Source organism: Gorilla gorilla, chromosome 1 (assembly GCF_029281585.2).
Source record: "Gorilla gorilla gorilla isolate KB3781 chromosome 1, NHGRI_mGorGor1-v2.1_pri, whole genome shotgun sequence".
NCBI classification, from domain to species: domain Eukaryota; kingdom Metazoa; phylum Chordata; class Mammalia; order Primates; family Hominidae; genus Gorilla; species Gorilla gorilla.
In genome coordinates this window covers 187,054,023-187,081,187 of record NC_073224.2, presented here as the reverse complement: position 1 = coordinate 187,081,187, position 27,165 = coordinate 187,054,023, and the positions used below count along the sequence as shown (strand labels likewise).

Here is a 27,165-nt window from a genome sequence, read left to right as displayed (position 1 = left end):
TCTAATTTAATTCTTTATCATTCAAGTAGAGAGACAGGCATTTTCCAAGGCAAACCCAACCCTCGTGATTATTTCTAGCCAGGGTGAAGCTAAGGAAGGTAGCAGTAGGTGGTAGGATCAGCACCTTGGTTCCAGGCATCACGCCAGTCATTTTATTTCTGTCATCATCCTTGTGAAGAAACGGAAGTCTGGAGAGGTGAAATGATGAAGGCAATCCGGCCACAAATCTTCCTTCTGGATCCTGCTCTTCAGGGCATGCATCTCCCACGCTGAAGGTTAAAATGGGGGTCATTTGCCAACAAATTTGGGAGTCCGCTTCTCCCTGAAGGCTGCCATGCCCTCTAGCCGGTCCCGGGTTGGAATATTCTGCAACAAGGTACAAAATATTAGTTTTGGGGGAGCAGGGCCAGAGGCCCAAAAAGAGTTGCTTAAGCTTGTTCAGCCCAAGACAAAGCCAGGGTCCAAGTGTTTCCATTGTCTCTGGACTCTGATCTTGAGGCATGCAAAGGTATAAGCCTCCGTGGCTGCTTTGTCTCCTGGGGAAGACAGGCCAGCCTTTGTATTCTCTGTGCCCCATCAGCATTAGCCTCCACTTGCACACTGCTTTCGTGCCTCCTGAGAACTCAGCTGCCGTCTGCAGTGGTCTGACATGAGGCTGCTCAGTAGAGAAAAAAATTCTTTGTAGTAAGAAATCTGGCTTTGAATCCAGGTTCACACTAGTTTCTCCAAGTCCCAGGACCCCTTAGGAGTATTTTGGATATCTGTTAACCTGGAGATTAGCATTTTTTACTAACCCATGAGTAAGAGATTTAATAGGTCAGTCCCAAGTGTACAGCCCCTACATTGAACACAGCCTGCAGGCTGCAACCAAGCCCTTGACCTCCCAACTCCATCCTGAACTTTACAGTGGCAACTGATACAGAGGCAAAAGAAGCGGTTCTTCCTCTTAAGGACCTGTGTTCTGTGATTCTCGGCATTAAGTGGGCAGGATGAACCCCAGTACATTAGATGGTTGAGGGAAAAGTCCCAGAGAGAAGCACTGTGGCTCTCCTCAAGCCACTCCAGGTGACTTACGAGGGACGATGGATGCGGTCAGACTGTTTGTGTTGAGAGGAACCTTCTAAATTGGTCGTGTACCATACAAAGTCCCTCTAGCCTGGCCCAGCCTATGTTAACAAGCAAGCATGGGCTGGTTGCTGCATACCTGGGCATAGCACATCCCTTCAATGGCCATCCCGGATGCAATGTCCACCTGCAAGAAAGACGTGCTTCCTGGATTGGTCTGACCTTGTCCATCTTCACCCACACTGGAAGCCAGCCCACCCTATTGCCTACAGACATCTATATGAGCAGAGATAGCTATGAGAAGGAATTTCCCTCCTAGAGAAGAAACACCATTCGTAACTATGACAAAACTGCTGGGAGAAACAAGAGACAGACTGAGACATTTTGCCAGAGAAGAGGAGTTCTCCTTCCCATCTGGCTGCCTCACCACGCTTCCTGTCACCCGTTAATTCCTGAACCTTTATGACCTGGGCCCTGGCAATTGCTCCAGCCTCTAGGGCCCACTGCCTGGCACTTAAAAGCCTCATTCTAAGAGAAGTACCATGTGTGTGAACTTAATTTTCACAGCAAGGGTTAGTATCCCTATTCTACAGCTGAGAAACCTGAGGCATAGAAAGGTGAAATAATTTGTCAAAGTTCACAACAGTATGTGGAAGAGCAGGTCTTTGAACCCAGACAGCCCAGTGCCTCGAACTTGCACACTGTCTTCTTCCCTCACTCTCATCTGGACGAGCTGCTTGCTTATCCTCCTCTGTGCCTTTGCCCATACTTTTCCTCTGGAATTCTTTTATCCTTCCCACAGTCCAACTGTAGAAAACATTCTTTAACCCAGCACTGCCCAGTATGGTAGCCACTAGCCACATGTGAATGTCAAGCACGTGAACTGTGATTAGTGTGAAGGAGAAACTGAACATTTTATTTTATTTATTTATTTATTTCTTTTGAGATGGAGTCTCGCTCTGTCGCCCAGGCTGGAGTGCAGTGGCGCGATCTCGGCTCACTGCAAGCTCCGCCTCCTGGGTTCAAGCGATTCGCCTGCCTCAGCCTCCTGAGTAGCTGGGACTACAGGTGCCTGCCACCACGCCTGGCAAATTTTTTGTATTTTTAGTAGAGACGGGGTTTCACTGTGTTAGCCAGGATGGTCTCGATCTCCTGACCTCGTGATCCGCCTGCCTCAGCCTCCCAAAGTGCTGGGACTACAGGCATGAGCCACCGCGCCTGGCCACATTTTACTTCTTTTAATTTAAAAGCCACACATGGATATCATAATGGACCGCAAAGCTCTAACCTCTCTGGGGTGTCAGCGTGGTACCATTATCCTTGATTTGTGTCTGTATCTGCCCCCTCCCGGGGGCAGTGACCATGTTTAACTCATCCATCTGTATGTATCCCAATTCCCAGCTTTGGTCTGGATTCAGTATGTGATGAGTGACTAGATGGGAGAGTTGAGGTGGACAGATGGATTAGCCACACCCAAGGCATCACCCCAAGCCCTGCCCTGAGGCCACATTACTGCCAGCACAAATCTTGCAGCATGGACTGGCAGCCACACAGACCCGGGTTCTTTCTACTCACTTCCTCTGAGACCTTGGGCAAATCATTTACCCCTTCTTAACCTCAATCTCATCCTCTCTCCAAGGGAGAAAGATGAGGATAGAATGTAAACAATAATATTGTCTGGCCAAACTTCCAATTTGCAGATGTGTAAACTGAGGTAGAGCACGAGGTCAAAGTCTGTTAGAAGAGTCCACTTCCTGAGTTCTTTCCAGCTGTGCTGTCTGTCTGAGCTCTGAAAGCACTGCGTCCCAGCCGTGACCAACTTTAGTGCACCCAAGTCCCAACCCAAAACCCTCTCACCTCCATTCCTCGGTCAATGGCTACTTTGCCCAGCCGCACGGCAATGGGGGCCTAGGGAAAAGCAAAGTCTTGGTTGAGGAGGGGATCAAGGCTGATAGTTGCAGGTCTGAGGTGCACAGCTTTGTTTTGAAGGAGGGAGGCAGATGTCTGGGTCTGGTTCCAGCCATTCTACTGACATGTTTCTTTAGCGTTAGTCCTGTAACCTGTTAGCTGAGGTTCTTTTTCTATCATGAAAGAAGCCAGACTCTGATCCCTGAACACGTGGGTTTCTTGTTATTCAGCCCATCCTTCCAACATGCACAACATAACTAGTTTACAAAGTGCTTTCCTCCCCACAGACTCATCTAATGGTGCTACCCACACTTCTAGGCTGGTGTCATCACTGATCACCCAGCTGTGATTTTACACCTGTGAGATTGCAGTGCAGGGAGGTGAAGCACTTGGCTGTGTTTATCCAATCATTGGTGAGACTTGGATTGGACTCCCAACCACCTTTCCCACTTCCTCGACCTCATTTCAGCAAATTCCAGCCTCTGCGGTAAGGTTTTACCCCAGCAGAGTGAAACAAAGTCAGGGTTAGGAACTTGGGCTTTCAAGTCGACAGGGCTGTGTTGAAATCCTGGTCTGTGGGGCGGTGCGGAGGGGTGGGTGCATTTTAATACAGCCACATAGAAGCAACAGTGTCTGCTTTGTCACTGGCCTTGGTTCCACACCAGCCCTAGCACTCCAGTCTCAGCCCCACTTCCAGGCAAGGAGGAATTACTTCCTATATCATATTATTTGAAGTGTTTATAAAACTTTCTCAGCAAAAGTCTCAAAAAAAAAAAAAAAACTGGGAAAAAGAATTGCAATGCTTATGACAGATGAATTTCCTTGATTTACAAAACAGTTAGTATAAAGTAACTTTTAAACCATTTACAAAAGAGTATGTAAAAGGTCCTTCACCGGAAAAGAAGTATGAACGTGAAGGATGTCCAGCAGCTGCTACACGCTTGAAAGGCAAATCAAAACAGTGAGGTACTGTGCCCTTTCACCTCAGACCAGCAAATACTAAAATATCAATATGCCTACTACTGCCGAGACTGGGGAAACCAGTATTTAAGAGTATGCCACAGGAGAGCAATTTGGCAAAAACTGTCAAAATGCTGGTGTGCCTTTATAAAACAAACAAAACCAAACTTTTGTTTTATAAACGAAGGTTTATAAATGTTTTGTTATATAAAATGAAGGTTTTGTTTTATATTCTTCCATGTTTGAATTCCTTACTATGCATATTTAAATTTTGTTTTTAAAATTTGTTAGAACCAGATTAGCCTCGAAAGATATTTCTTGTCCTCTAAGCCATTAAAAGGAATTTATTTAAATATGTAAGCATATGTGCATAATACACATCCTTCCATATGCAATGGAAATTTCTGGAAGAGTATGGAAACAATAGTGATGATCTGGGGAGAGAGAGGGATTGGGAAATGAAGGGCTGTTTGGGTTTGCTTGTGACTGAAGGGTTACTGGGATGTGGGACTTCCACTTTTAAAACTGGGGTAGTCACAGGTAAACCAGGACTAGCTGGTCATCTTGCCTTTGATTTTTACCTTATGCCCTTCTTACTCCTCTGTTCTTTTAGATTTGCTTGCCATATGTGTTATTATTTAGGTAACTACCCAATAAAGGAAGTAATCTTGGCCAGGTGCAGTGGCTCACGCCTGTAATCACAGGGCTTTGAGAGGCTGAGGTAGGAGGATTGCTTGCCCAAAGAGTTTGAGACCAGCCTGGGCATCATCGTGAGATCCCATCTCTACAAAAAATAAAAAATTAGCTGGGCGTGGTGACTTGCACCTGTAGTCTCAGCTACTCAGTAGTCTTAGGTGGAAGGATCACTTGGGCCTGGGAGGTCAATGCTCCAGTGAGCTGTGATCATGCCCCTGCACTCCAGCCTGGGCAAAAGAGCTAGACCCTGTCTCAGAAAAATAAAAAATAAAAAAAGTAACCTTTTATTAAAGTTAAAAACGGTATGTACGTATGTTTGTGAGTGAAAACAGCCAAATTCTAGCCAAGTCAGTAGCTTGCACCTGTAGTCCCAGCTATTCAGAGGCTGAGGTGGAAGGACTGCTCAGGCCCAGGGCTTCAAGGCTGTGGTGAGCTATGATCGTGCCACTGCACTCCAGCCTGGGCAACAGAGCAAGATCCTGTCTCTAAAAAGAAGAAAAAAAAACACAGCTGAATCCATTTCTCAAAGTGTAATGTGTATTTACTATTTAAGAAGGAAATCTGATGCAAACTGTGGATATTGACAGTTTTTTTCTGGGCTGAGAAAACTCTGGAACCATTTACTACCCTATCAGAGTGGTTTGTCCACTAGATGGTGGCCATCTACACCATCCCTGGCCCTCTCCTATCCGGAAACCTTTATTCTGAGCACCCAGTAACATAGGTGGAAGTTGAAGTTTTGTTTTTCAGGTTGACCCAGAAGGTCTCAACTCTGGGATTACTCATGCCAGTACTTGTTTTTGGTAGACTGGTGTTTTGGTATACAAAGCTACTTTTAAGTACTGAAAATATCAGTAATTATATAGTACCAATATTTTAGTATATTTGGAAATCTGAATTATTTTGTGATTGTTATTTAGTTAAGGCAAAAAGACAAACCCTATAGTCTACAGGTCTAGATATGAAAGCTGCAATCAGCCACTCCATTGAATGACCCAGAGTTCTGTATTAGTTCGGAGACTTTCTAACCAAGTGTAATAGAAACTTGACAGCATTAATATTGTCTAGGCAATAGCATCAGACTCTTCATTTATGTATGATGAAACTTAAAAAAAAAAAAAGACAAATGCTTTCAAAAAGCTACAGTCCCTCACCTCCAAATTAAAGAAGATCTGTTTTAAGAAGTATTAGGATTATTTACATTTGAGAGACAGGAAAGAAAGGGTTTTTGTTCAAAATTATACTATTTTATTAACAGAATCTTGCTCTGTCACTTGGGCTGGAGTGCAGTGGTGCGATCTCGGCTCACTGCAACCTCCACCTCCCAGACTCAAGTGATTCTTGTGCCTCAGCCTCCTGAGTAGCTGTAATAACAGGCATGAGCCACCATGCCCAGCTACATTTTGTAATTTTAGTAAAGACAGGGTTTTGCCATGTTGGCCAGGCTGGTCTCAAACTCCTGGCATCAAGTGATCCTCCTGTCTTGACCTCCCAAAGTGCTGGGATTACAGCAATGAGCCACTGCACCCAGCTTCTTTTCTGTTTTAATACAAATGAGGTCTCACTCTGTTGCCCAGCCTGGTCTAGAACCCCTGGTCTCAAGCAGTCTTCCCACCTCAGCCTCCCAAAGTGCCGGGATTACAGGCGTGAGCCACCATGCCAAGCCAAAATGGTTACTTTTATATGATTAATTCAATATATGTCAATATTAAAATGATGTATGGTTAACTTTGTTTTGTGACGTTTGTAAATTTTTGTATTTGAAATACATTAAATAGTTTCAGTTTTTAAAATTTTGTACATATTTTGCTCTCTTAAAATACCTTTTTTATATTGCATTCTGTATTGTGCAAAATAAATGCCAAAATACCGGTGTTGTTTTTTTTCTAATACTACAATCACTCTTTGTGACCTTGATGAACAAGTCACTGAACTTTTATGGGTTTTCTCACAAATAAAATGGGGATAATCAGTTCAACTGGATTATTCTAAGAGCTGAGACACTACATTAAGGTACCTAGCATTATAGGCTAAGACAAATTTATTATAAATTAGTCTAACTTAGCTCCATTTAAGCCACTTTTAATCTTTATGGAAATTTGGGATCTCCTCTACCCAACCCCCTCTATCTTGGGCCCCCTGAGAGTTGGGAGAAGCCAGCAGACCCTCGCAGGGCCTTGGAGACCCCAGACAGCCAGATCCCAGATATCCCTGCTGAGGGCTTTGGGCCCTGCAGCTGGTAGGGTTGTACCTGGGCAGGGCCTGACCTGCTCCCTACTGAGCATGGTACCACCATGCTGAGAGGTTATTGTTTGAGGATTTTTAATTTTTTCCTTTCAATAGATTTTAGGGAACAGGTGGCTTTTGGTTACATGGATAAGTTCTTTAGTGGTGATTTCTAAGATTTTGGTGCACTGTACCCAACGTGTAGTCTTTTATCCCTCACCCCTTCCCATGCTATTTGAGGATTTTTTTAATGAGGGGTTTTTTGGTTGTTTTTTTTTGGCTTTTTGTTTTTGTTTGTTTGTTTTTAGCAACGGGATTTTGCTTTGTTGCCCAGGCTGGAAGTGCAGTGGCATGACCAGCTTACTGCAGCTTTGAATTCATGGGTTCAAGCAATGCTTTTTCCCAAATAACTGGGATTACAGGCTCGAACTACCACATCTGGCTAAAACATGAGCCTGGCCCGTCACAGTGGTTCATGCTTGTAATTCTAACACTTTGGGAGGCTGAGGCGGGAGGATCACTTGAGCCCAGGAGTTTAAAACTGTAGTGAGCCATGATTGCACCACTGCACTCCAGCCTGGATGACAGAGCGAGACCCTATCTCTTCAAAGAAAAAAATGCTTAATACATGTCCTGCATGTTGTATTTCTTTCTTTTTTTTTTTTTTTTTTTGAGATGAAGTCTCATCCTGTCGCCCAGGCTGGAGTGCAGTGGCGTGATCTTGGCTCACTGCAACCTCCGCCTCCCAGGTTCAAGCGATTCTTCTGCCTCAGCCTCCTGAGTAGCTGGGATTACAGGCGCCTGCCTCCACACCCAGCTAATTTTTGTATTTTTAGTAGAGACGGGGTTTCACCATATTGGCCAGGGTGGTCTTGAACTCCTAACCTCGTGATACACCCGCCTCAGCCTCCCAAAGTGCTGGGATTACAGACGTGAGCCATCCTGCCCAGCCCGCATGTTGTATTTCAAGAATATCCCACCAGGCAGTATGGTAGGAAATATGGGTTGGAAGTTCTGTTATCTATTTTAGAATCTTGCTTTTTCCGTCTTTGGGGGATTTTAAGGCTGTGCTATATAGTATAGTAGCCACAAGCCACATGTGGCTATTAGCATTTGAAATGTGGCTAGTGTGAATGAGGAACTGCATTCATTTTCTGCAATTTAAATCATTTGGCTAGTGGCTCCCATACTGGATAAGCACAAGTATAGAACATTTATCTCATCTCAGAATGGTCTACTGGACAGTGTTACATTCAGAGGGCTTTCAAGCCCATTTGGTTCCAGCCCTTTGGAATTCAATTTACATTTTAATTCAGAATTAAAATTTGACTTGATTGTGTTTACTGGATGGTTAAACAAACTCCAAAGAGGGTTAATCATATGTCTCTGGGAGAATGGATGTGCAGCCCAAGGGGACACCCTGCCCCACACATGCCTCCCCCATGACTCCAGCCCTCCTTCTGGTGCCGAGCTGTCACCACACCTGGGGCAGGATCTCCTGGGCCAGTGCTCGTGCCCGCTGGTAGGCGGCATCCCCCTCCTCGTTCTGGGCCACAGCGTGATTCACCAGCCCCAGTACGTGGGCCTCAGTTCCACTCAGTCGTCGGCCCGTGAAGATGAGCTCCTTCGCCAGGGCCACCCCCAGACAACGGGGCAGCCTCTGAGTCCCTCCTGCCAGGATGGAGGGAGCAGGGTGGGAATCAGCATGGGAAGTGGGAACCCAGAGAAGGCTCAGCCTGGGACTCAGCCAAGACTTCTCAGAGGAGCAGGGTTCAGGTGGGAGGGCAGAGCCCAGAACAGAGGGCAAAAAAGGAAAGCAGCGAAGGACCCTGGATGGGGTGGAATTGGGCGGGTGCTGTAGTTGCGATTACCTGCCCCGGGGAGGAGCCCTCGCGTGGTCTCAATCAGTCCCATGACGGCCGAGGAAGCTGCTCAGATAGAACAAAGTGAGGCCTCCCTCCCCCATCCGGTCCCCCAGTGCTAATCCCGGGGGCCACACCTGCCTCTGCTGTCTACTCGCCCCTCTAGCCACTTGCCCCATGGTCTGGCCACAGCCAGGCCTCTCCAGACTCTGCCTTTGGAAGAGCCCTACCCCAGAAGTCAGGAGCACAGGCCCTTATTTCACCATGCCCCTTTGATGGAGTTGTATGTCACCAGCAAGTCTCACCCTTCCCAAGCCTCAAAGGTGGAAGAAAGATGGCTGGCCCTCTTCTGCTTCAGAGAGCCACTAAGGATCACACGAGGTATGATGCTTGGAACAAGGAGAGTTCCTAGGAGGTGCCCCATATCTATTTGTGGAGTACTATTAATAGGTTCTCTGGCTTAGCCCTGGCCTGGCCTAGAATGTCAGTGACTCCTGCTCCTGCTGCAGTCGTCCGTTCCAGCTTTGTCACAGCCTGAAATTGCCCTGACTGTTCCAGTCCATGTCCTCCTGAGTTCTGCTTCCTTCCTTCGAGAAACTTGCCTTGACTGAGGCACCCCCCCGGGTCTGTCTCCTTTTCTGAATTCCCTCAGCATGGCCCATGTGCACGTGGGCAGAAGGGAGTGGGTTTTACATTCACTCCGTCTTAGTCTTCCCCAAAACCCTGTGAGTTAGTTGCCTGAACATGGGCATGTGAGAAGGAGAGTTGGGGCTAGACCAGCCTGGTATTTTGGTGCCTGGACACCTGGTCAGTTCCTTCTCTTTGAACTGCATTGTGTAGACAGAAGCTACTTTCATGCCTGGAGCTACACATTTTTATATGTCACTCCTGGGGTGGCAGGAGAGAGCGGTGGGGGGAGAAGAGAAGACATTCAGACTTTGCCTAACTGCATCCAAGAAGGCTGCTCCTAATCACCAGGTCAGTCACCTGAGAAAATGATCAGTTATCTTCTTTATCCCCTCCCATTCTTCAAACAAAGCTCAATTGCTCAGAACAAGTAATGCAAATTTGGCCGGTGCCAGTATTCCTGCCCAGGCACCTTTGTGATTAGCTCAGCCATTGACAAACTATCCCTGAGGCTCACCTTTTTCCGAAACATGGTCGATAAATCTGACTTGGACAGAATGGGAAGACTGGACATTGCTCTTTGACCTCCTTGGCTCGTAACAGCAATTGCTCTGAGGTTGGTCAAATATTCCCAAAATGAAGGAAGCAGGTTCTGACAGGTCACAGATACTACAGCAGCTAATGGCTGCACCAGGAGGGGAAGCAGCTTCTGCCTGAGCACCCTCTGTGCTCTGCCTTGCCTTAGTTTTGCTTTTGGTTGGAAGCCAAGAACAGTGGCTGACTGCAGAATGCCCAGACTCACCCTGCTTCACTCACCCCCAACTCCCTAGCCCCACCCCCTGCCCCCAGTCCTGGCCCAGTACCTGCCACTCGGAGGTCACAGGCCAGGGCAAGCTCTAGGCCTCCGCCCAAGGCAAACCCATCCATAGCCGCAATGGTGGGTGCAGGGAAGGCTGCTGTGGAGAGGAAGAAAGGCTCAGCCTGCGAGGCCCTGGTGGGACCAGGACAGAGACTCAAGGCTGGGGAGGGGCAAGCTGGTTGGGCCAGAGGCCTCAGTGGACCCAGGTCTGGGGACATTACATGGAACCTCAGCCAGGTTATCTTAATTCTTTTTTTTTTTTTTTTTTTTGAGACGGAGTCTTGTTCTGTCACCCAGGCTGGAGTGCAGTGACGCGATCTTGGCTCACTGCAACCTCTGCCTCCCAGGTTCAAGTGATTCTCTTGCCTCAACCTCCTGAGTAGCTAGGATTACAGATGTGCGCCACCACGCCCAGCTAATTTTTTTGTATTTTTTTTTTTTTTTAAGTAGAGACGGGGGTTTCCCCATGTTGGCCAGGCTGGTCTTGAACTCCTGACCTCGTGATCCGCCCGCCTCAGCCTCCCAAAGTGCTGGGATTACAGGAATGAGCCACTGCGCCCGGCCTCTTTTTTTTTTCTTTTTCTTTTTTTTTTTTTGAGATGGAGTCTCGCTGTTGTTGCCCAGGCTGGAGTGCAATGGCACAATCTCCGCTCACGGCAACCTCTGCTTCCCGCAGCCAGGTTATCTCAGAAGCCAATTTTCCCTTTAGGGAAAGTTATGGAATCAGCCAGGGAAGAGGAATGGGAGGATGGGCTGGATGATCCCTGTTCAGGCCTAATCCGCTGGCCTCCCTGGGGCCTCCCTTTCTGTGTGCCAAGCCCTGTGCTTGGTCCTGGGAACTGGGAACACAGAATGAATCAGACATAGCCTTTGTTCCCATGGGGCTCAGTCTCACGGGGAAGACAAATGTGTATCAGGCATTATTGACCCAGGATCATCAGTGCTCCAATAAAAAGCTCAGAGGGTGGGTTGGGAAGGCTTCCTGGAGGAGGAGGTACTGGAGAGCTTGAAGGACAAGTAAAAGTTCAAGTAACCAAGAAGGGGTACCTCAGGCAAAGGGAACAGCAATTGTCAAAACTTGAAAGCATGCTTGGGGAAACTTAACTGCTTTGGAATGGCCAGGCTTGAACCCTGAGGGTGGCGTGGGACACAAAAGCTGAAGAGCCAGAACTCCCTCTCTGAGAGAATTGCCCTCGGTCATCCTCCCCCATCCCCCTGGGTGAGGTCATCTGTCTTACCACAGAACTCCAAACAGAAAGAAGACTCTCCTTAGATGCTGGGGGGGGTGGCGGGGCTGTCATCGGCAGGGACCCCCAAACCCCCTCCTCCACCCCACACCCAGATCCTCACCGATGTCATTCATCAGGCCCCGGAGTCGCTGGACAAACACCCCCACCTCTGCTTCACTCATCTGTTCCCGCTCCTTCAGGTCTGCACCTGCAGATGGCGAGGGTTGGTACCAGCCCTTAGGAAAATGGCACTTTACGGAATCCCAGGCGGTTAAAGGATCCAGCAAAGAAGACCTGAGGACAGGCAGCCAGCGAGGAAGGAGAAACACCAGGAACCCGGGCAAGGAAGTCAAGGGAAAAGAGGAGCATCAAACAAGGAGGGTGTGACACTGCAGAAAGGTGAACTGGACTCCATCAAAACGGAAACCTTCTGTGCATCAGAGGACACTATCAATAGAATACAAAGACAACCCACAGAAATGGCTGGGTGCAGTGGCTCACGCTTGCAATCTCAGCATTTTGGGAGGCCGAGGCAGGTGCATCACCTGAGGTCAGTAGTTTAAGACCAACATGGTGAAACCCTGTCTCCACTAAAAATACAAAAATCAGCCAGGCATGGTCGTGGACACCTATAATCCCAGCTACTCAGGTGGCGGAGGCAGGAGAATCACCTGAACCCAGAAGGTGAAGGCTGCAGTGAGCTGAGATCGCACCAACTGCACTCCAGCCTCGGTGACGAGCAAGACTCCGTTTCAAAGAAGAAAAAAGAAAAAAAAGAAAAGACAACACACAGAATGGAAGAAAAGATGTGTAAATCATATATCTGATAAAGGTTTAATATCTAGGATATATAAAGAACCTCTCCAACTAAACAACAAAACAACCCAATTCAGAAATGGGCAAAGGGCCAGGTGCAGTGGCTCACACCTGTAATCCCAGCACTTTGGGAGGCCAAGGTGGGCACATCACCTGAGGTCACGAGTTCGAGACCAGCCTGGCCAACGTGGTGAAACAGTGTCTCTACTAAAAATACAAGAATTAGCCAGGTGTGTTGGTGGGCACCTGTAATCCCAGCTACTAGGGAGGTTGAGGCTGAGGCAGGAGAATCGCGTGAGCCCAGGAGGCAGAGGTTACAGTGAGACAAGACTGTGCCACTGTGCTCCATCCTGGGTGACAGAGTCTCAAAAAAAAAAAAAAAAAAAAGGAAAAAGGACTTGAATAGACATTTCTCCTGAGGAGATATACAGATGGTCAATAAGCACTTGAAAAGTTGCTCAATCTCATCGTCATTAGACAAATGCAAATCAAAACCACAATGAGATACTACCTCACGTCTATTAGAATGGCTTTTAAAACAAACAAAACAAAAAGTTGGCATGGATGTGGAGACATGGAACCCTGGTGCATTGCTGGTGGGAGTGTAAACCCATGCAGCTGCTGTGGAAACCAGTTCCAAAAAGTTAAACAGAATTACCATACAATTCTAGTCCCAAGTATATACCCAAAAGAGTTGAAAGCAAGGACTCAAACAGATACAGTCCCTCCTTATCCGTAGGGGACTGGTTCCAGGACCCCTCAGATACAAAAATCCATGGATGCTCAAGCCCCTTGTATAAAATATTGTAGTATTTGCAATATGACCTATGCTCATGTATCCTCCTGTATACTCTAAGCCAGGGGTTCCAATCTTTTGGCTTTCCTGGGCCACGTTGGAAGAATCGTCTTGGGCTACACATAAAATACACTAACACCAACGGTAACTGATGAGCTAAAAAAAAAAAAAAAAAAAAGCCACACAAAAAAAATCTTATAATGTCTTAAGAAAGTTTACAAATTTGTGTTGGGCCACATTCAAAGCCGTCCTGGGCCTCATGCGGCCCAGAGGCCAAGGGGTGGACAATGGACAAGCTTGCTCTAAATCATCTCTAGATTACTTACAATACCTAATACAATGTAAATACTATGTAAACTGTTGTACTGTGTGGTTTTTATCTGTATTATTTTTTATTGTTGCATTGTTATTTTTGTTGTTAACATTTTCAATCTGCGGTTGGTTGAGTCTGTGGGTGCGGAACCTGCAGATGCAGAGGGCTGACGGTACTTGTACACCAATGTATTTGGGGACATTCTTCACAGTGGCCAACAGTGAAAACAACCGAAGTATCTATCAACAGATGATTGGGTAAACAAAATGTGGTATATATACAATAGAATGCTACTCATTACAATAGAATGTTACTCCATAAAAAGGAATGGAGTTCTGACACTTGCCACAACTTGGAGGAACCTTGAGGACATGTTAAGTAAAATAAGCCAGGCACCAAAAAACAAATATGATATGATTCTACTGGTATGAGGTATTTAGAATAGATAAATGCATAGAGACAAAGTACCATAGAGGTTACCCAGGCTGCAGGGGAAGGGGGAATGGGAGTCACTGTCTGAACAGGCTGAGTTTGTTTGGTATGATAAAGAAGTTCTGGGAATGGATAGCGGTGACATTGCACAATATTGTGAATGTACTTAATGCCACTCTGAATTGTACACTTAAAAACGGTTAAAATGGTAAATTTTGTGTTACTTATATTTCACCACAATTTCTTTTTTTTTTTTTTTGAGATGGAGTTGTGCTCTGTCACCCAGGCTGGAGGGCAGTGGCGCGATCTCAGCTCACTGTAACCTCCACCTCCCGGGTTCAAGCAATTCTCCTGTCTCAGCCTCCCGAGTAGCTGGGATTACAGGCACTGGCCACAATGCCCGGCTAATTTTTGTATTTTTAGTAGAGACGGGGTTTCACCATATTGGTCAGGCTGGTCTCGAACTCCTGACCTCAAGTGATCCACACACCTCGGCCTCCCAAAGTGCTGGGATTACAGGCGTGAGCCACTGCACCCGGCCCACAATTTCTAAAATATGTAAGTAATAAGAAAATTTAAAATTGACCAATTTTTACAGGCAGAGTCAGCAAGATCCAAGAAGGCTGAGAGGTCAAAGGTCAAGTAAAAGAGAACGGAAGTGAGCACAAGATACGGTGGCATGCAGGTGGGCAAGCGCCTTGGCGGGAAGAGTGACCGTGGTGGGGTCCTCAAAGGCCAGATGCAGCGGTGAGCAGGAGTAGAGGGTAAATAGACTCTTCCAGTCCTAGACTACAGGAAGTCAGAGCTGGGAGAGCCTTTGGAAATCTTTGATCAGTTCCAGCCCTTCTGTGAGAGATGTGGAAACTGAAGCTCAGAGAGGGGCAGGAACTAGCCCAGGAATTCTAGAGCTAGTTGAGGCAGACCTGAGCCTCATGTAGCCCCTTCCTTCTCTGTGCTTAGCTGGGAGTGATGAGCAAAGCTAATGGGGGAGAGCAGGTATGACATGACCTTCACAGAGGTCAGAGATGGAGCCAAAGGAAGAGGCCGGGGTAGGGTAAAGACCTCAGGCAGAGCAGCTGGGTCAGGCCGACTGGTCTGTGTACTTGTCAGCACAGACCTCAGGCCGGGCACCCTGACCCTGACAGCTCAGACCTAAGGGCTGAGCCACCTCCCCTTGAAATCTCCTGAGCATCATGCTACCCCTTTCCCATCCCTCCACAGTCTCCTCCTGATCCACAGTGGCCCCTGTCGGCCCTTCCAGGGGCCCTCTCAGAGTCTGTTCTCAGCTCAGCTCTACTGGCAGCTGACCTGCTTCTTGTGGGCCTGGTGTACGTTTTTCCTCCAATCTCTAAAATGGAAGTTCATGATGCTTGCCCAGTTGTGAGGACCAAATGACACAGGGACAGTGGAGGGCTTTGGTGACAGGCAATGAGACCCTGTTGGTAGGCAAAAGGGCATAGAGTTCCATCTTGGCCATGGACCTTATGAACATCTTTGGGCTCCATTTTCTCTTTTCTTTTTTTTCCCAGGCTGGAGTGCAGTGCTGCGATCTCAGCTCACTGCAACCTTCGCCTCCCGGGTTCAAGCAATTCTCCTGCCTCAGCCTCCTGAGTAGCTGGGACTACAGGTGCCTCCCACCATACCCAGCTAATTTTTGTATTTTTTAGTACAGAAGGGGTTTCACCATGTTGGCCAGGCTGGTCTCGAACTCGGGCCTCAAGTGATCTACCCACCCCAGCCTCCCAAAGTGCTGGAATTACAGACGTGAGCCACTGTACCCGTCTTGGACTCCATTTTCTTATTTCCCCCGTGAAGGGTCAGAACAAAGCATGGCATAGCCGAAATAACTAAGATCTAAGGGTTAGAGAGGCCAAGTTCAAACTAAAGTCTATCCTACCTCTTACTAGCTATGTGATCCTAGGCAAGGGAATTTTCCTCCCTGAGTCTCTGCATTCACATTGGTAAAATGGCAACAATGAGTCCCATGCTGAAGCTGATCTAAGGTTTCCCCCAACCCCTGGAGGCTGGTGGGCACCCTGCAGAGCCCAGATGGGGGCAGGAGAGAGAACCTACCTGCACAGAACACGCCCTTCACTCCACTTCTGAAGAGCAGGACACGCACTTGCCGGTCCTCCCGCAGCTGGGCCAGAGTTTCCAGCAGCTACAGAGGACACCCAGTTAGATAGTGCCAGCTCATCCCCAGCCCACCCTGGCACCCGCCCTTTCTTACCTCACTGACGAAGACATTCCCCAAGGCATTGCAGGCAGAAGGTCTGTTCATCAGAATCTCAGTGATCCCTGTAAGGAGTCAGGGCAGCCACGGGAAAGCAGCTGGCTCTGCCTAATCCTGGGCTGCGGGCTGGGGACTGGAGGCAGGAGGCCTGGGCTCTGGGGAGCCTCTGCCCTAGATGACCAGAGTGACTTGCCACAAGTCACACACTCAGGCAGGCCTCAATTTTCCCAACCATAAAATGGAGAGAAAAACCCTTGCTCTTTCTGCCTCAGAGAGAAAGTGGAAGTTTGCTTGTAAACTGTGAAGCAAAATGGGGAGAGGAACAACAATGACTACCACAGTAGCCCTTGCCTGCTTCTGCTGTTGTTAGACAGACAGACGGACACACACACAAGCACACATGCACCCATGTACCTTCTTTAATTTTACAACTCCCTCCATATTCATCTTTTTTTTTTTATTTTTGGCGGGGGAGAGTTTTGCTGTTTTTTTTTTTTTAGACAGGGTCTCAACTCTGTCACCCAGGCTGGTGTACAGTGGTGTAAACATGGCTCACTGTAGCCTCAACCTCCTGGGCTCAAGCAATTCTCCTCCCTCAACCCCCAAAATAGCTGGGACTATAAGCATGCGCCATTACACCTGGCTAATTTTTGTGTTTTTTGTAGAGACGAGGTTTCGCCATCTTGCCCAGCCTGGTCTCAAACTCCTGAGCTCGAGCAATCTGCCCACCTCGGCCTCCCAAAGTGCTGGGATTACAGGTTTGAGCCACCGCAGCCTTAATCTTTTCTTCACAGCAGACTTCTTCCTCTAGAGTTTGAGGAGTTATGATAAGGCAAATACCCTTATAACCACCACCCAAATCAAGAAATAGAACTGTGTTGGCCACCTCAGAAACCCCACCACATGCCCTGACTCAATCGTAGCTCCCTCCTTCCCCCTGAACAAGTAACTCTTTGACTTATAGTAATCACCTCTGTGTATTTCTTTATAATTTTTTTTTTTGAGACAGAGTTTCACTCTTGTTACCTTGGCTCACCACAACCTCCGCCTCCCAGGTTCAAGCGATTCTCCTGCCTCAGCCTCCGGAGTAGCTGGGATTACAGGCATGTGCCACCACGCCCGGCTAATTTTGTATTTTTAGTACAGATGAGGTTTCTCCATGTTGGTTAGGCTTGTCTCGAACTCCTGACCTCAGGTGATCCACCCACCTCGGCCTCTCAAAGTGCTGGGATTACAGGTGTGAGCCACCACACCCGGCCATTTCTTTATAATTTTATCACCCAGGTGTGCATCCTTAGGTATCATAGTTTAGACTTGCTAATTTCTAAAATTGCCACGTATCTTTTAAATCCTGGTACAACTCCCACATGCTCCCCACAACTCTGTCTTTCCCTCAGAGATTATCTGTGGAGGAGCCTGGGGCATTTGACCTATAGGGTTTCTCAAAGCCTGGGTTTTGCTAACTGCACAATCACGGGGACAGATCAATATGCTCCTCTGTCACAATAAATTAGCAACTAAATACAGAGGCTTGGTGTTCTGTCCTATTTGGCAAGACAGTAATCCTGGCCCTACTTGTGTAATATTCTTTCACCAGCAACAGCCAAGCTTCTTGGTAGTTTTCTATACTCATTTAGTCACTTTCTTACCTTCCATTCGCTCAAACCTTCTCCAATCTAGGTTCCAGCCCCATCACTCAGCAGACATTATTCTCATTAAAGTGATGAATATAGCCACATCACTAACCAAGGGACACGTTTCTCTCCTTGCCTCAACCTCGTGGCGGCAAAAACCTTTGCTGACATTAACACACTCCACTTGATCGTTTTCTGCTTTGGCTTCTTAGAAGAATATTTATTTGTTTATAAATAGATGATTTTCTCAGATAAGTTTTAGGGTCACAGCAAAATGGAGTGGAAAATACAATTCAATACAGTTCACCTATACTCCCTGGCCCTACACAGGCACAGCCCCTTCCGCAATCCCCACCCCCACAAGAGGCACGTGTTGCAACTGACGAACCTACACTGATGCACTGTCGCCACCCGGGGGCCCTAGTGTACACTGGGGTTCGCTCTTGGTGGTGAACACTCTGTGGGTTTACACAGATGCATAATGACACGTATCTGCCTTGGCTTTGGCAGGCCCCCATTCTCCTTCCTCCTACCTTTCAGGTGATGCCTCTGCACTCCTTCACTGCTTCTCTTCTGCCCAATTATTTTAAGTGCGTAAGTTCCTTAAGGCCAATCAGATTCTCTTCATTCACTCATTTGTACATTTATATATTTGCTGTGTGCTGGCCTCTACTAGACACCGTGATTCCAGAGACCAGGACAGACTCAAGGCCTGTCCTCATGGAACCTACAGCCTAGTGGGGAAGACAGACATTAAATAATTACTATTTGTGAGGAGAACTTGGAGAAAGAGGACAAACAAGTAAGGGGCCTCCAGTGGGCAGAGGGGAGCCCTAGTATAGAAGGTCAGCAATGAGTTATCAGAGGAGGCAGTGGCCTTTAAGCTGAGAGCTGACAGGAGAGTAGGAATTGGCCAGGCAAAAGATGTAAGAGTGCATGAGCGCCTGTGTGTGTGCATGCATGGGTGCATATGTGAGCGTGTGCATGAGTGCCTGTGTGTGTGCATGCATGGGTGCATATGTGAGCATGTGCATGAGTGCCTGTGTGTGTGCATGCATGGGTGCATATGTGAGCGTGTGCATGAGTGCCTGTGTGTGTGCATGCATGTTGGCAAGGTGCAGGGAAGTGGGCAGTCCAGGAGAGAAGCCTGTTGCAGGCAGAGGGAGTAGCAGAGAAGAGGGCCCAGGTGTGGGACTGCAGGGTGCCTTCCAGAACTGGAGGAGTTCAGGCAGAGGGAGAGCAGGATAAGCTGAGGCAGGAGGGACCTCCCTTCCACAGCTCACACACGCCTGCCTCCTGTACACCCAGGGCTCCCGTGTGTGCCCAGGAGCCCACAGCTCTCCTGTGCACCCCAGGCCTGAATAGCCAAATGCCTACTTGATATCTCAACTGATATGTCCTGCTCCATTGATGAGCCAATGACCTTGCTATCAACCCAGAAGTTGATCCTGTCACCTCGCTCTTACCTCACCTACAAAATGCACTCAGTCACTAAGGCCTGCTAATCCAACCTCTTAAATAGATCTCAGGCCTCTCAGCTCACACTGCTTCTCACAGCCATTAATCTGGCATAGGCTCTTTCCTGCATCCCTCGGATCACCCACCTGGCCCTCGAGTCCTCAGTCTTGCTCCCTCCCAGCACACACACATTCGTTCCCACACTTGGGTCACAGTCATCTTTCTTACCCCAATCCGACCACGTCCCTCCCCTTCCCCCTTCTTTTCCTCAAAATAAAGTTCAACTCCTTAATACCGACCATAAGTCCCCCCCCAATCTGACTCTTGCACCCACTCTGGCCCCAATTCACCCCCACTATCTAGTCAGGGTGTGGGGAAGAGAGATGGGCTCTGGGAAGGAGCTCACACCCTTATCATCCCTTCTAGGCTGTTTCTCCTCCTACGAAATATCAGGATGGACATTTCAGGTCTTCCCAGGGCTGAAATCCAGCAGGTGCCCAGAGGAGTGTTTCCCAATCCTTTGGCCTTCAAAGACCCTTATTATTATCTCCCAGGGTCCTCAGCTTTGTCTGTAAACAAGCAGTGTTTATGAAGTTGGCATTCTCAGTATAAGCTGATCAGAGACACAGAAAGGCCAATGAAAGTTTCTGGGCTCTCAAGGGACAGGGTGTTCAGCCAGGAATTACAGAACTATGGCTAGGGGCAAAGAACTGTAACATTCAGGCAAACTGGACTTCCTTAGCCTCCCCAGAAACCTGCAAAGAGCTCTTAGAGCCCAGCAGGTCTGGAGGCTGCAGAGAGGTATGCAGATGGCCATAAGGTCGCTTCCAGCTCCAGTGCTCCAGGAGAGAAAATGGGGCAACTCTGGAGAAGGGAGACTGCAGTGGATAGAGAGATGCCAGATCAGGAGGAGTCAAGGACCCTGACCCCCACAAACTTCAGAGCAGTCTAGATCCAAGGTCCCCAGAGTGGCCCTCATGTTTACATCCTGAATAACCCCCTCCCTTGCATGTGGGTGGGTCCTGTGAATCGCTTCTAAGCAATAGCATACAGCAAAGGCTATACAATGTTACTCCCGAGATTAGGTTAAGTTATATGGTGAAGGTAATGTGACTTCTGTAATTCGGTTATAGTATATAAAAGGCTCTGTCTTATTAGAGACACTCATGGGCCTAACGAGAGGGTCAAGTAGCAAAGGACTGCGGGCAACCTCTAATTGCTGAGAGTGACCCCCGGCCAACAATCAGCAAGAGAACAGGACTTCAGTCCAACAACCATAGGAGGTGAATTCAGGTCTCAGCAACCTGACGACCTTGGAAGCAGATCTTTCCCGTCAAGCCTGGGATGAGACCACAGCCCTGGCCAACTCCCGACTGCAGCCCAGCCTGGCAAGACCTGAAGCAGATAACTCTGCTAAGTTGTGCCTTGACTTCTGACGTACAGAAACTAAAAAATGATAAATGTGTGTGACTTTGAGTATCAAAGTTTGTGATCATTTGTTAGGTAGTAATAGAAAGCTGGTATAGCCGTGGTATCCTGGGACCGGCGGACACTCCTCTCTGCTTTCCTGTTCTTTCCTTCCATTCTCTCTGGCTGGCTGACTGTCATCTTTCAGCTTCATCTCCTGTCTCCACCTACATCTCCCTCTCGGAATACTGACTGCCAACTCTTACAAGCCCTTAGCTCAAGCCACAACTCAGCCACACACCAGCCCCATGGCCTTGGGCAAACCACTTTACCCTTCTGGCCTTCAATTTCCTGATCTGTAAGAGAAATAATAAAAAGGTTATTGTTAGGATTAAAAGAGATAATGCACTTAAGTGTCTAACCAGAGTTTGTGTAAAATGCCCAGATACTAGGGCAAGTCTCGGACCTAATACAGTATCTGAACTTTAAGCTGGGAGCCTCCCAGGAGCCAGGCAGGGTGTCTTTGGCTGCCGACATTCAATTGTGCAACATGTAATTTGCACTACCACATGCCAGGTCCTGGAGAAATGGACAGTAATCAGCCAAGGTCCCTGTGTTCTTAGTCTAGCCCTGATGCTGGGAACATTCCCTTCTGGCCCCAACAGCGGGGATGGGGCTGTGCTGTACCCTTCCCACTCTTACCAAACCTACCATACCACTGAGCAGCTGACCTAGGATCACTTCTGTCCAGATGGCTTGGGTCACAGGCGAGGTGTGGTGGGTAGAAGTCAACAGAAACCACTGGAAGGGCCGGGCGTGGTGGCTCACGCCTGTAATCCCAGCACTTTGGGAGGCCGAGGCGGGTGGATCACCTGGGTCAGGAGTTCAACACCAGCCCGACCAACATGGTGAAACCCCATCTTTACTAAAAAGACAAAAATTAGCCAGGCGTGGTGGCACACACCTATAATCCCAGCTACTTGGGAGGCTGGGGCAAAGAATCGCTTGAACCCAAGAGGCAGAGGCTGCAGTGGGCCGAGATCACGCCACTGCACTCCGGCCTGGGCAACAGAGTGAGACCATCTCAAAGAAAAAAAAAAAAAAAGAAACCACTGAAGGGTAGTGTGGAGAACAACTGATTTAACAACACTTTACTATACAGAAGAGGAAACTGATGCCTGGAAACAAGGAGGATTTGCTCAAATAACAGCTGGACCCAGCTGGCAATCCTGACTCTTAAAGAGCTAACAGCCTAGAAGAGAGACAAGTTCAGACACACGAAACATAAAAGGACAGTGTGGGGGATGGAGCAGCAGAGCAGGGGAGTTCCAAAAAGATTTCCATAGGCAGAAAGGAAGGAAGAGGAGCCAAGTCAGGGCACAGCTAGAGCAAAACACAGAGGTAACACACCTTCAAATGAGCCCATGGGTAGAGGAGGGAGGATGGAAAGGTCAGCTTGTGGTGGAGAACCTTAGTGCCCAGCTAAGGAGTCGAAGGACAGCCATTAATTACAGTCATGCACAGCATGATGATGTTTTAGTTGGTCAGCTACAGACCACATATAAGACATATAAGTCCCATCAGACTCTAATGGAGCTGAAAAATTCCTATTGCCTAGTGACACCATAGCTGTCATAACATCATAGCGCAATGCAACACTCAAATGCTGGTGGTGAGGCTGGTGTAAACTAGCTTGCTTTACCAGTTATACAAAAGCACAGCACATACAATTAGGCCCACAACATAATACTTGATAATGATGATAAATGACTATGTTTTGGGTTTATATATTTACAATATTATTTTTACCATTATTTTAGAATATACTCCTACTTTTTATTTTTAATTTTTTTGAGACAGGGTCTTACTCTATTGCCCAGGCTGGAGTACAGTAACACGATCATGGCTCACTCACCTTTGGGCTCACTTGCAAATATCAGGAATCCTTGATATTGGACAGCCTTGACCTCCCCGGCTCAAGCCATCCTCCCATCTCAGCCTCCTGAGTAGCAGGGGCTACAGGTATGCACAACCATGCCTGGATAATTTTTGTAATTTTTTGTACAGAAGGGGTTTCACCATGTTTCCCAGGCTGGTCTCACACTCCTGGGCTCAAGCAATCTGCCTGCCTCACCCTCTCAAAGTGCTGGGATTTCAAGAGTGAGCCAGGTGAGCCACTGTACCTGGCCTGGGCCGTGTGTACTCCTACTTATTTAAAAAAAAAAAAGAAAAAAGAAAAAAGTTCAGTGTAACACAGCCTCAGGCAGGTCCTTCAGTAGGTATTCCCGATTGTTATCATAGGAGATGACAGCTCCATGCACGTTATCGCCCCTGAAGACCTTCCAGTGGGACAAGATGTGGAGGTGGAAGACAGTGATAGGTCTAGGCTTGTGTGTGTGCTTGTGTCTTTGTTTTTAACAAAAAAAGTTTAAGAATTAAAATTTTTAAAAGCTTACAAAATAAGGATCTAAAGAAGAAAACATTTTTTGTACAGCCGTACAATGTGTTTGTGTTTTAAGCTAAGTGTTACTACAAAAGAGTCAAAAGTTGAAAAAATTAAAAAGTTTATAAAGTAAAAACAGAGTAAGCTAAGGTTAATTTATCATTGAAGAAAGAAACATTTGTAAAGCAAATTTAGTGTAGCCTAGGTGTACAGTGTTATAGAGTCTATAGCAGTGTACAGTAATGTCCTAGGCCAGGGGTCCCCAACCCTCGGGCTGTGGACCCATCCCAGTCTGTGGCCTGCTAGGAACTGGGCCACACAACAGGAGATGAGCAGCTTCATCTGTATTTACAGCAGCTCCCCATGGCTTGAATTACCACCTGAGTTCCACCTCCTATCAGATCAGCGGTGGCATTAGAATCTCACAGGAGTGCGAACCCTATTGTGAACTGTGCATGTGAGGAATCTAGGTTGTTGCGAGCTCCTTATGAGAATCTAATGCCTGATGATCTGAGGTGGAACAGTTTCATCCCCAAACCATCTGTCCGCCCGCAAGTCCATGGAAAAACTCTCTTTCATGAAAATAGTCCCTGGTGCCAAACCAGTCCCTGCTGTCCTAGGCCTTCACATTCACTCACCATTCACTCGCTGACTCACTCAGTGCAGCTTCCAGTCCTGCAAGCTCCATTTATGGTAACTGCCCAATACAGGTGTAGTATTTAAAAAATCTTTTAGACTGTATTTTTACTGTGCCTTTTCTATGTTCAGATACACATTTACCATTGTGTTACAGTTGCCTACAGTATTCAGCCCAGTACCATGCTGTCCAGGTTTGTATTCTAGGAGCAACAGGCTATACACCATGTAGCCTTGGTGTGCAGCAGGCTACCCCATCTAGGACTGTGTAGGTGCACTCTGTGATGCTCCCACAATGACCACAATCACCTAATGATGCATTTCTCAGAATGTAGCCCCGTTGTTAAGCAACACATGACTCTATGAGAAATAAAGCCGCTAAGAACAGTGAAGAGTGGTTTACCACCCAACCTCAAGCTCAAAGGCATCAGGTAAAATGTAACAGTGCTCTTGTGCCATCAGCCCCAGTGGAAGGCGGAACCTGCAGCTTCTAATATGAACATCAAATGACCCCAACTCATTCCCTGTGAGGGCTCCGTGTGTGATCTCGTCCCCATGCCTCCTCTGCACTGTCATCTTGGTTTCTGTCTCTCCTTCTCTCACTGCCTTTTCCTGCCCTTTGAGCCCTCTGGCAGGGGCAGAGGCTTAATCTGCTGATCCTTGTCATTCTTTTTTGGATAAAATGATTCCCGATATTTGCAAGTGAGCCTAAAGGTCTTTAACCCATGATAATTTTGTGTTTACAGATGTACAAGTCTGTATTTTGAGTCACTGAATTACTAGAAGAGCCAGTGATTACCTAATGGTTGAGAACACAGGCTTTGAAATCAGACCTGGTTCAAATAACTTAACCTTCTGTGCCTCAGTTTTTTAATCTGTAAAGTGGGGAGAATAAACTTGACTGTCTTAAGAGCTGTTGCCACTTGGGTAGTGAACTAAGCATGAGATTGGGGGTATAAGGTTCAGCAATATTAACTGTTCAAGGAAATTCTCACCAAGTGGTGCAGTGGGACTCTAGGTGGCCTGTCCGTGTCCACTGAAGGTGGTAGATGCACACTTGGGAACAGTGGGCAACAGCAGGGAGCAAGGAACTGGATTTTATGGCAAAGCCCCTCTTCAAACTTGGTGTCAAGCCGGTAAAAAGGAAGCAATACTGCTGGGGAAGGGGCGGCAGGCGCCATGTCCGGCCACGAAGGTGGCAAGAAGCCACTGAAATAGCCCAAGAAGCAGGCCAAGGAGATGGACGAGGAAGATAAGGCTTTCAAGCAGAAACAAAAAGAGCAGCAGAAGAAACTCGAGGAGCTAAAATGGAAGGCCACGGGGAAGGGGCCCTTGGCCACAAGTGGAATTAAGAAATCTGGCAAAAAGTAAGCTGTTCCCTGTGCCTAAGGAGATGGTGACCCTTTATTTCATCAGTATTTAAACCTCTCTATTCCCTGCCATAACATCTTTTGCCACCTATGGCTGGAATTAAGTGTTGTCTTGGAGCTGTTGTACATTTAAGAATAAACTTTTGTTAAAAAAAAAAAGGAAGCAATACAACGAAATGTACAGTACAATGCCATCTGTGTATCAAATGCAGGAGACGGGATGAGATGCGGGGAGGAGACCCAAGGCAGGAGAAGCGCCTAGCCCTGATGGTTACCAGCAGAGGACTGAGGAGCGTTATCAGCACCACTGAATGCTCCAGAAGTTCAAACAACAACAACAAAAACGCAACACGCGATCAGAGGCGTTTTCTGCCAGTGACCCGCGAACTTTGCCCCCCACGCCTCGTCCCCGCTCCATACTACCCTTGATCTTGGCCAAAAGGCGGAGAAACAGCGAACTTTTCCCTGGAGCCAGAGGACGCAAAGGTTCGCTAGCGGCCCAGGGCGGGCGCGCGGCTGGAGAGGCACCCTCCTCACTCTGCCCGCTGCCGCACTGGGCACTGGGACTGGCTCCGCTGCCTCCGTCCCCGAACCGGGCCAGGACCCTTGGCAGGGGAGGGGAACGCGCACTTGAACGCTCCTGGCCTGGGGGCCGCGGGGCCCAGTCCTACCCGTGCGGACCCCGCTCCCCCTTCCACACAGTCGGAAGACCCCAAAGGGCCTTTGAAGAGACCGAGGTTGCCAGAGGCCCCCCGCCCCCAGCTAGAGTCGGGAGCCACTAAGGCGGCCGCCCACCTCTCGGGCCTGGAGCGGTTTGGGGCGCCTAGAACTGGGAGGGAGGGACTGGGGATCGAATCCTTCAACGCACTGAGCGGCCCACCTGCCGGCCCCCCGCTGCCTCCGGCCTAGTCCCAGTCGCGTCATGCGCCGCCCCGGAACTGCACATTTACCTTGGTCCGGACCCGCCAGGGCGCGCACTTCGATCTCTGAGCCCCCGGCCGCCCCGTCGGAAGCGCAGCCGCGGGCCCGAAGGGGCCTCCAGGGGCGCAGGAGGCACAGAACGCGCAGCATCGGGGCGCAGGCTGGGAGTGAAGGTGCTTCTCCGGCCCTGCACCGTCTCGGCTCCCGCTGAGAGCTCGCAGTTCCGGCGTCGGGCGAAGCCTTCGCCAATTGCTCCACCTATGGGCCAAGCGTCTGTTGCCTCCTTCCGCACCTCCCGGGGACAGGGAGACTTGAGCGGAGGAGGTCGGGGGAAGCCCAGCTCCTCTGTGTGATTTGGGGTAACCCTGTCAACCTCCCAGCGTCAGTGTTTTAATCCTGTAAAATGGGGATAATAGTGACTACCCCGTGGTGGTGTGAAGATTAAATGGGGTGTGTGAACCTTGCTTGCACATATGCTCAATTTCATTTTTTAAATGAAATGACATTTAATGAGTCCCTTGAGCGTGTCTACACTTGCGAACCTCACTGCTTCACCTCCCATTTGCGCCTCACTTTTTTTTTTTTTTTTTTTTTGAGACGGAGTCTTGCTGTGTCGCCCAGGTTGGAGTGCAGTGCCTTGATCTTGGCTCACTGTAACCTCCGCCTCCGGGTTCAAGCGATTCTCCTGCCTCAATCTCCCGAGTAGCTGGGATTACAGGGACGCGCCACCACGCCCAACTAATTTTTTTTTTGTATTTTTAGTAGAGGCAGGGTTTCACCATGACGAAACCCTGTCTCTGTTAAACATTCAAAAAAATTAGGTGGGTGTGGTGGCGGGCGCCTGTAATCCCAGCTACTTGGGAGGCTGAGGCAGGAGAATCACTTGAACTCGGAAGGCACAGGTTCAGTGAGCCGAGATCGCGCCACTGCACTCCAGGCTGGGCAATGAGCGAAACTGCGTCCCCCCCAAAAAATTATTCTCTTAAACACAGTATATACAAAGCAGTCTCACATTGCTGATGTGAATGTCTTTAAATGAAAAGCAACTGGTAATTTATATCAAAATTATAAATGCACAAGCTCATTGCCCCAGAAATTCCAATTTTAGAAATTTAACCTACAGATAAATCCACACAGCTGTGAAATGACATGTGTTCATGGCTGTACATTGCAGCATTGTTTATAATAGCAAAAGATTGCAAGCACATGGTGCTGTCATGTGCTTCTGGTGAGGTCTCAGGAAGCTTACAATCATGGCTGAAGGTGACAGGGAT

The 27,165-nt window shown here is 48.1% G+C and overlaps 1 protein-coding gene and 1 pseudogene across 15 annotated transcripts; one reads left to right on the top strand and one right to left on the bottom strand.

The window, feature by feature from the left end:
- On the bottom strand, window positions 1–26,149 carry ECHDC2 (enoyl-CoA hydratase domain containing 2). Of its 15 annotated transcripts, none has more exons than XM_055349147.2 (11): window positions 25,851–25,912; window positions 18,190–18,390; window positions 16,020–16,320; window positions 15,863–15,950; window positions 11,554–11,640; window positions 10,208–10,300; window positions 8,727–8,783; window positions 8,339–8,526; window positions 2,923–2,973; window positions 1,205–1,252; window positions 1–366 (listed from the first exon to the last, which is right to left on the bottom strand). In XM_055349147.2, exons 3-11 carry the CDS (start codon window positions 16,068–16,070, stop codon window positions 289–291), a joined length of 741 nt encoding a protein of 246 aa, XP_055205122.1. In that variant the 5' UTR covers window positions 16,071–16,320; window positions 18,190–18,390; window positions 25,851–25,912; the 3' UTR covers window positions 1–288. The 15 variants fall into 15 exon arrangements, with proteins under 15 accessions (XP_055205122.1, XP_063554723.1, XP_055205137.1 ...); XM_063698653.1 differs by lacking the exon at window positions 25,851–25,912 and adding an exon at window positions 19,523–24,687 and having other exon boundaries at window positions 16,662–18,390; XM_055349162.2 differs by lacking the exon at window positions 25,851–25,912 and adding an exon at window positions 19,523–24,687 and having other exon boundaries at window positions 16,020–16,829.
- LOC101146096 (translation machinery-associated protein 7-like) lies at window positions 24,677–25,149 on the top strand (annotated as a pseudogene).
- Window positions 26,150–27,165: the final 1,016 nt, after the last annotated feature.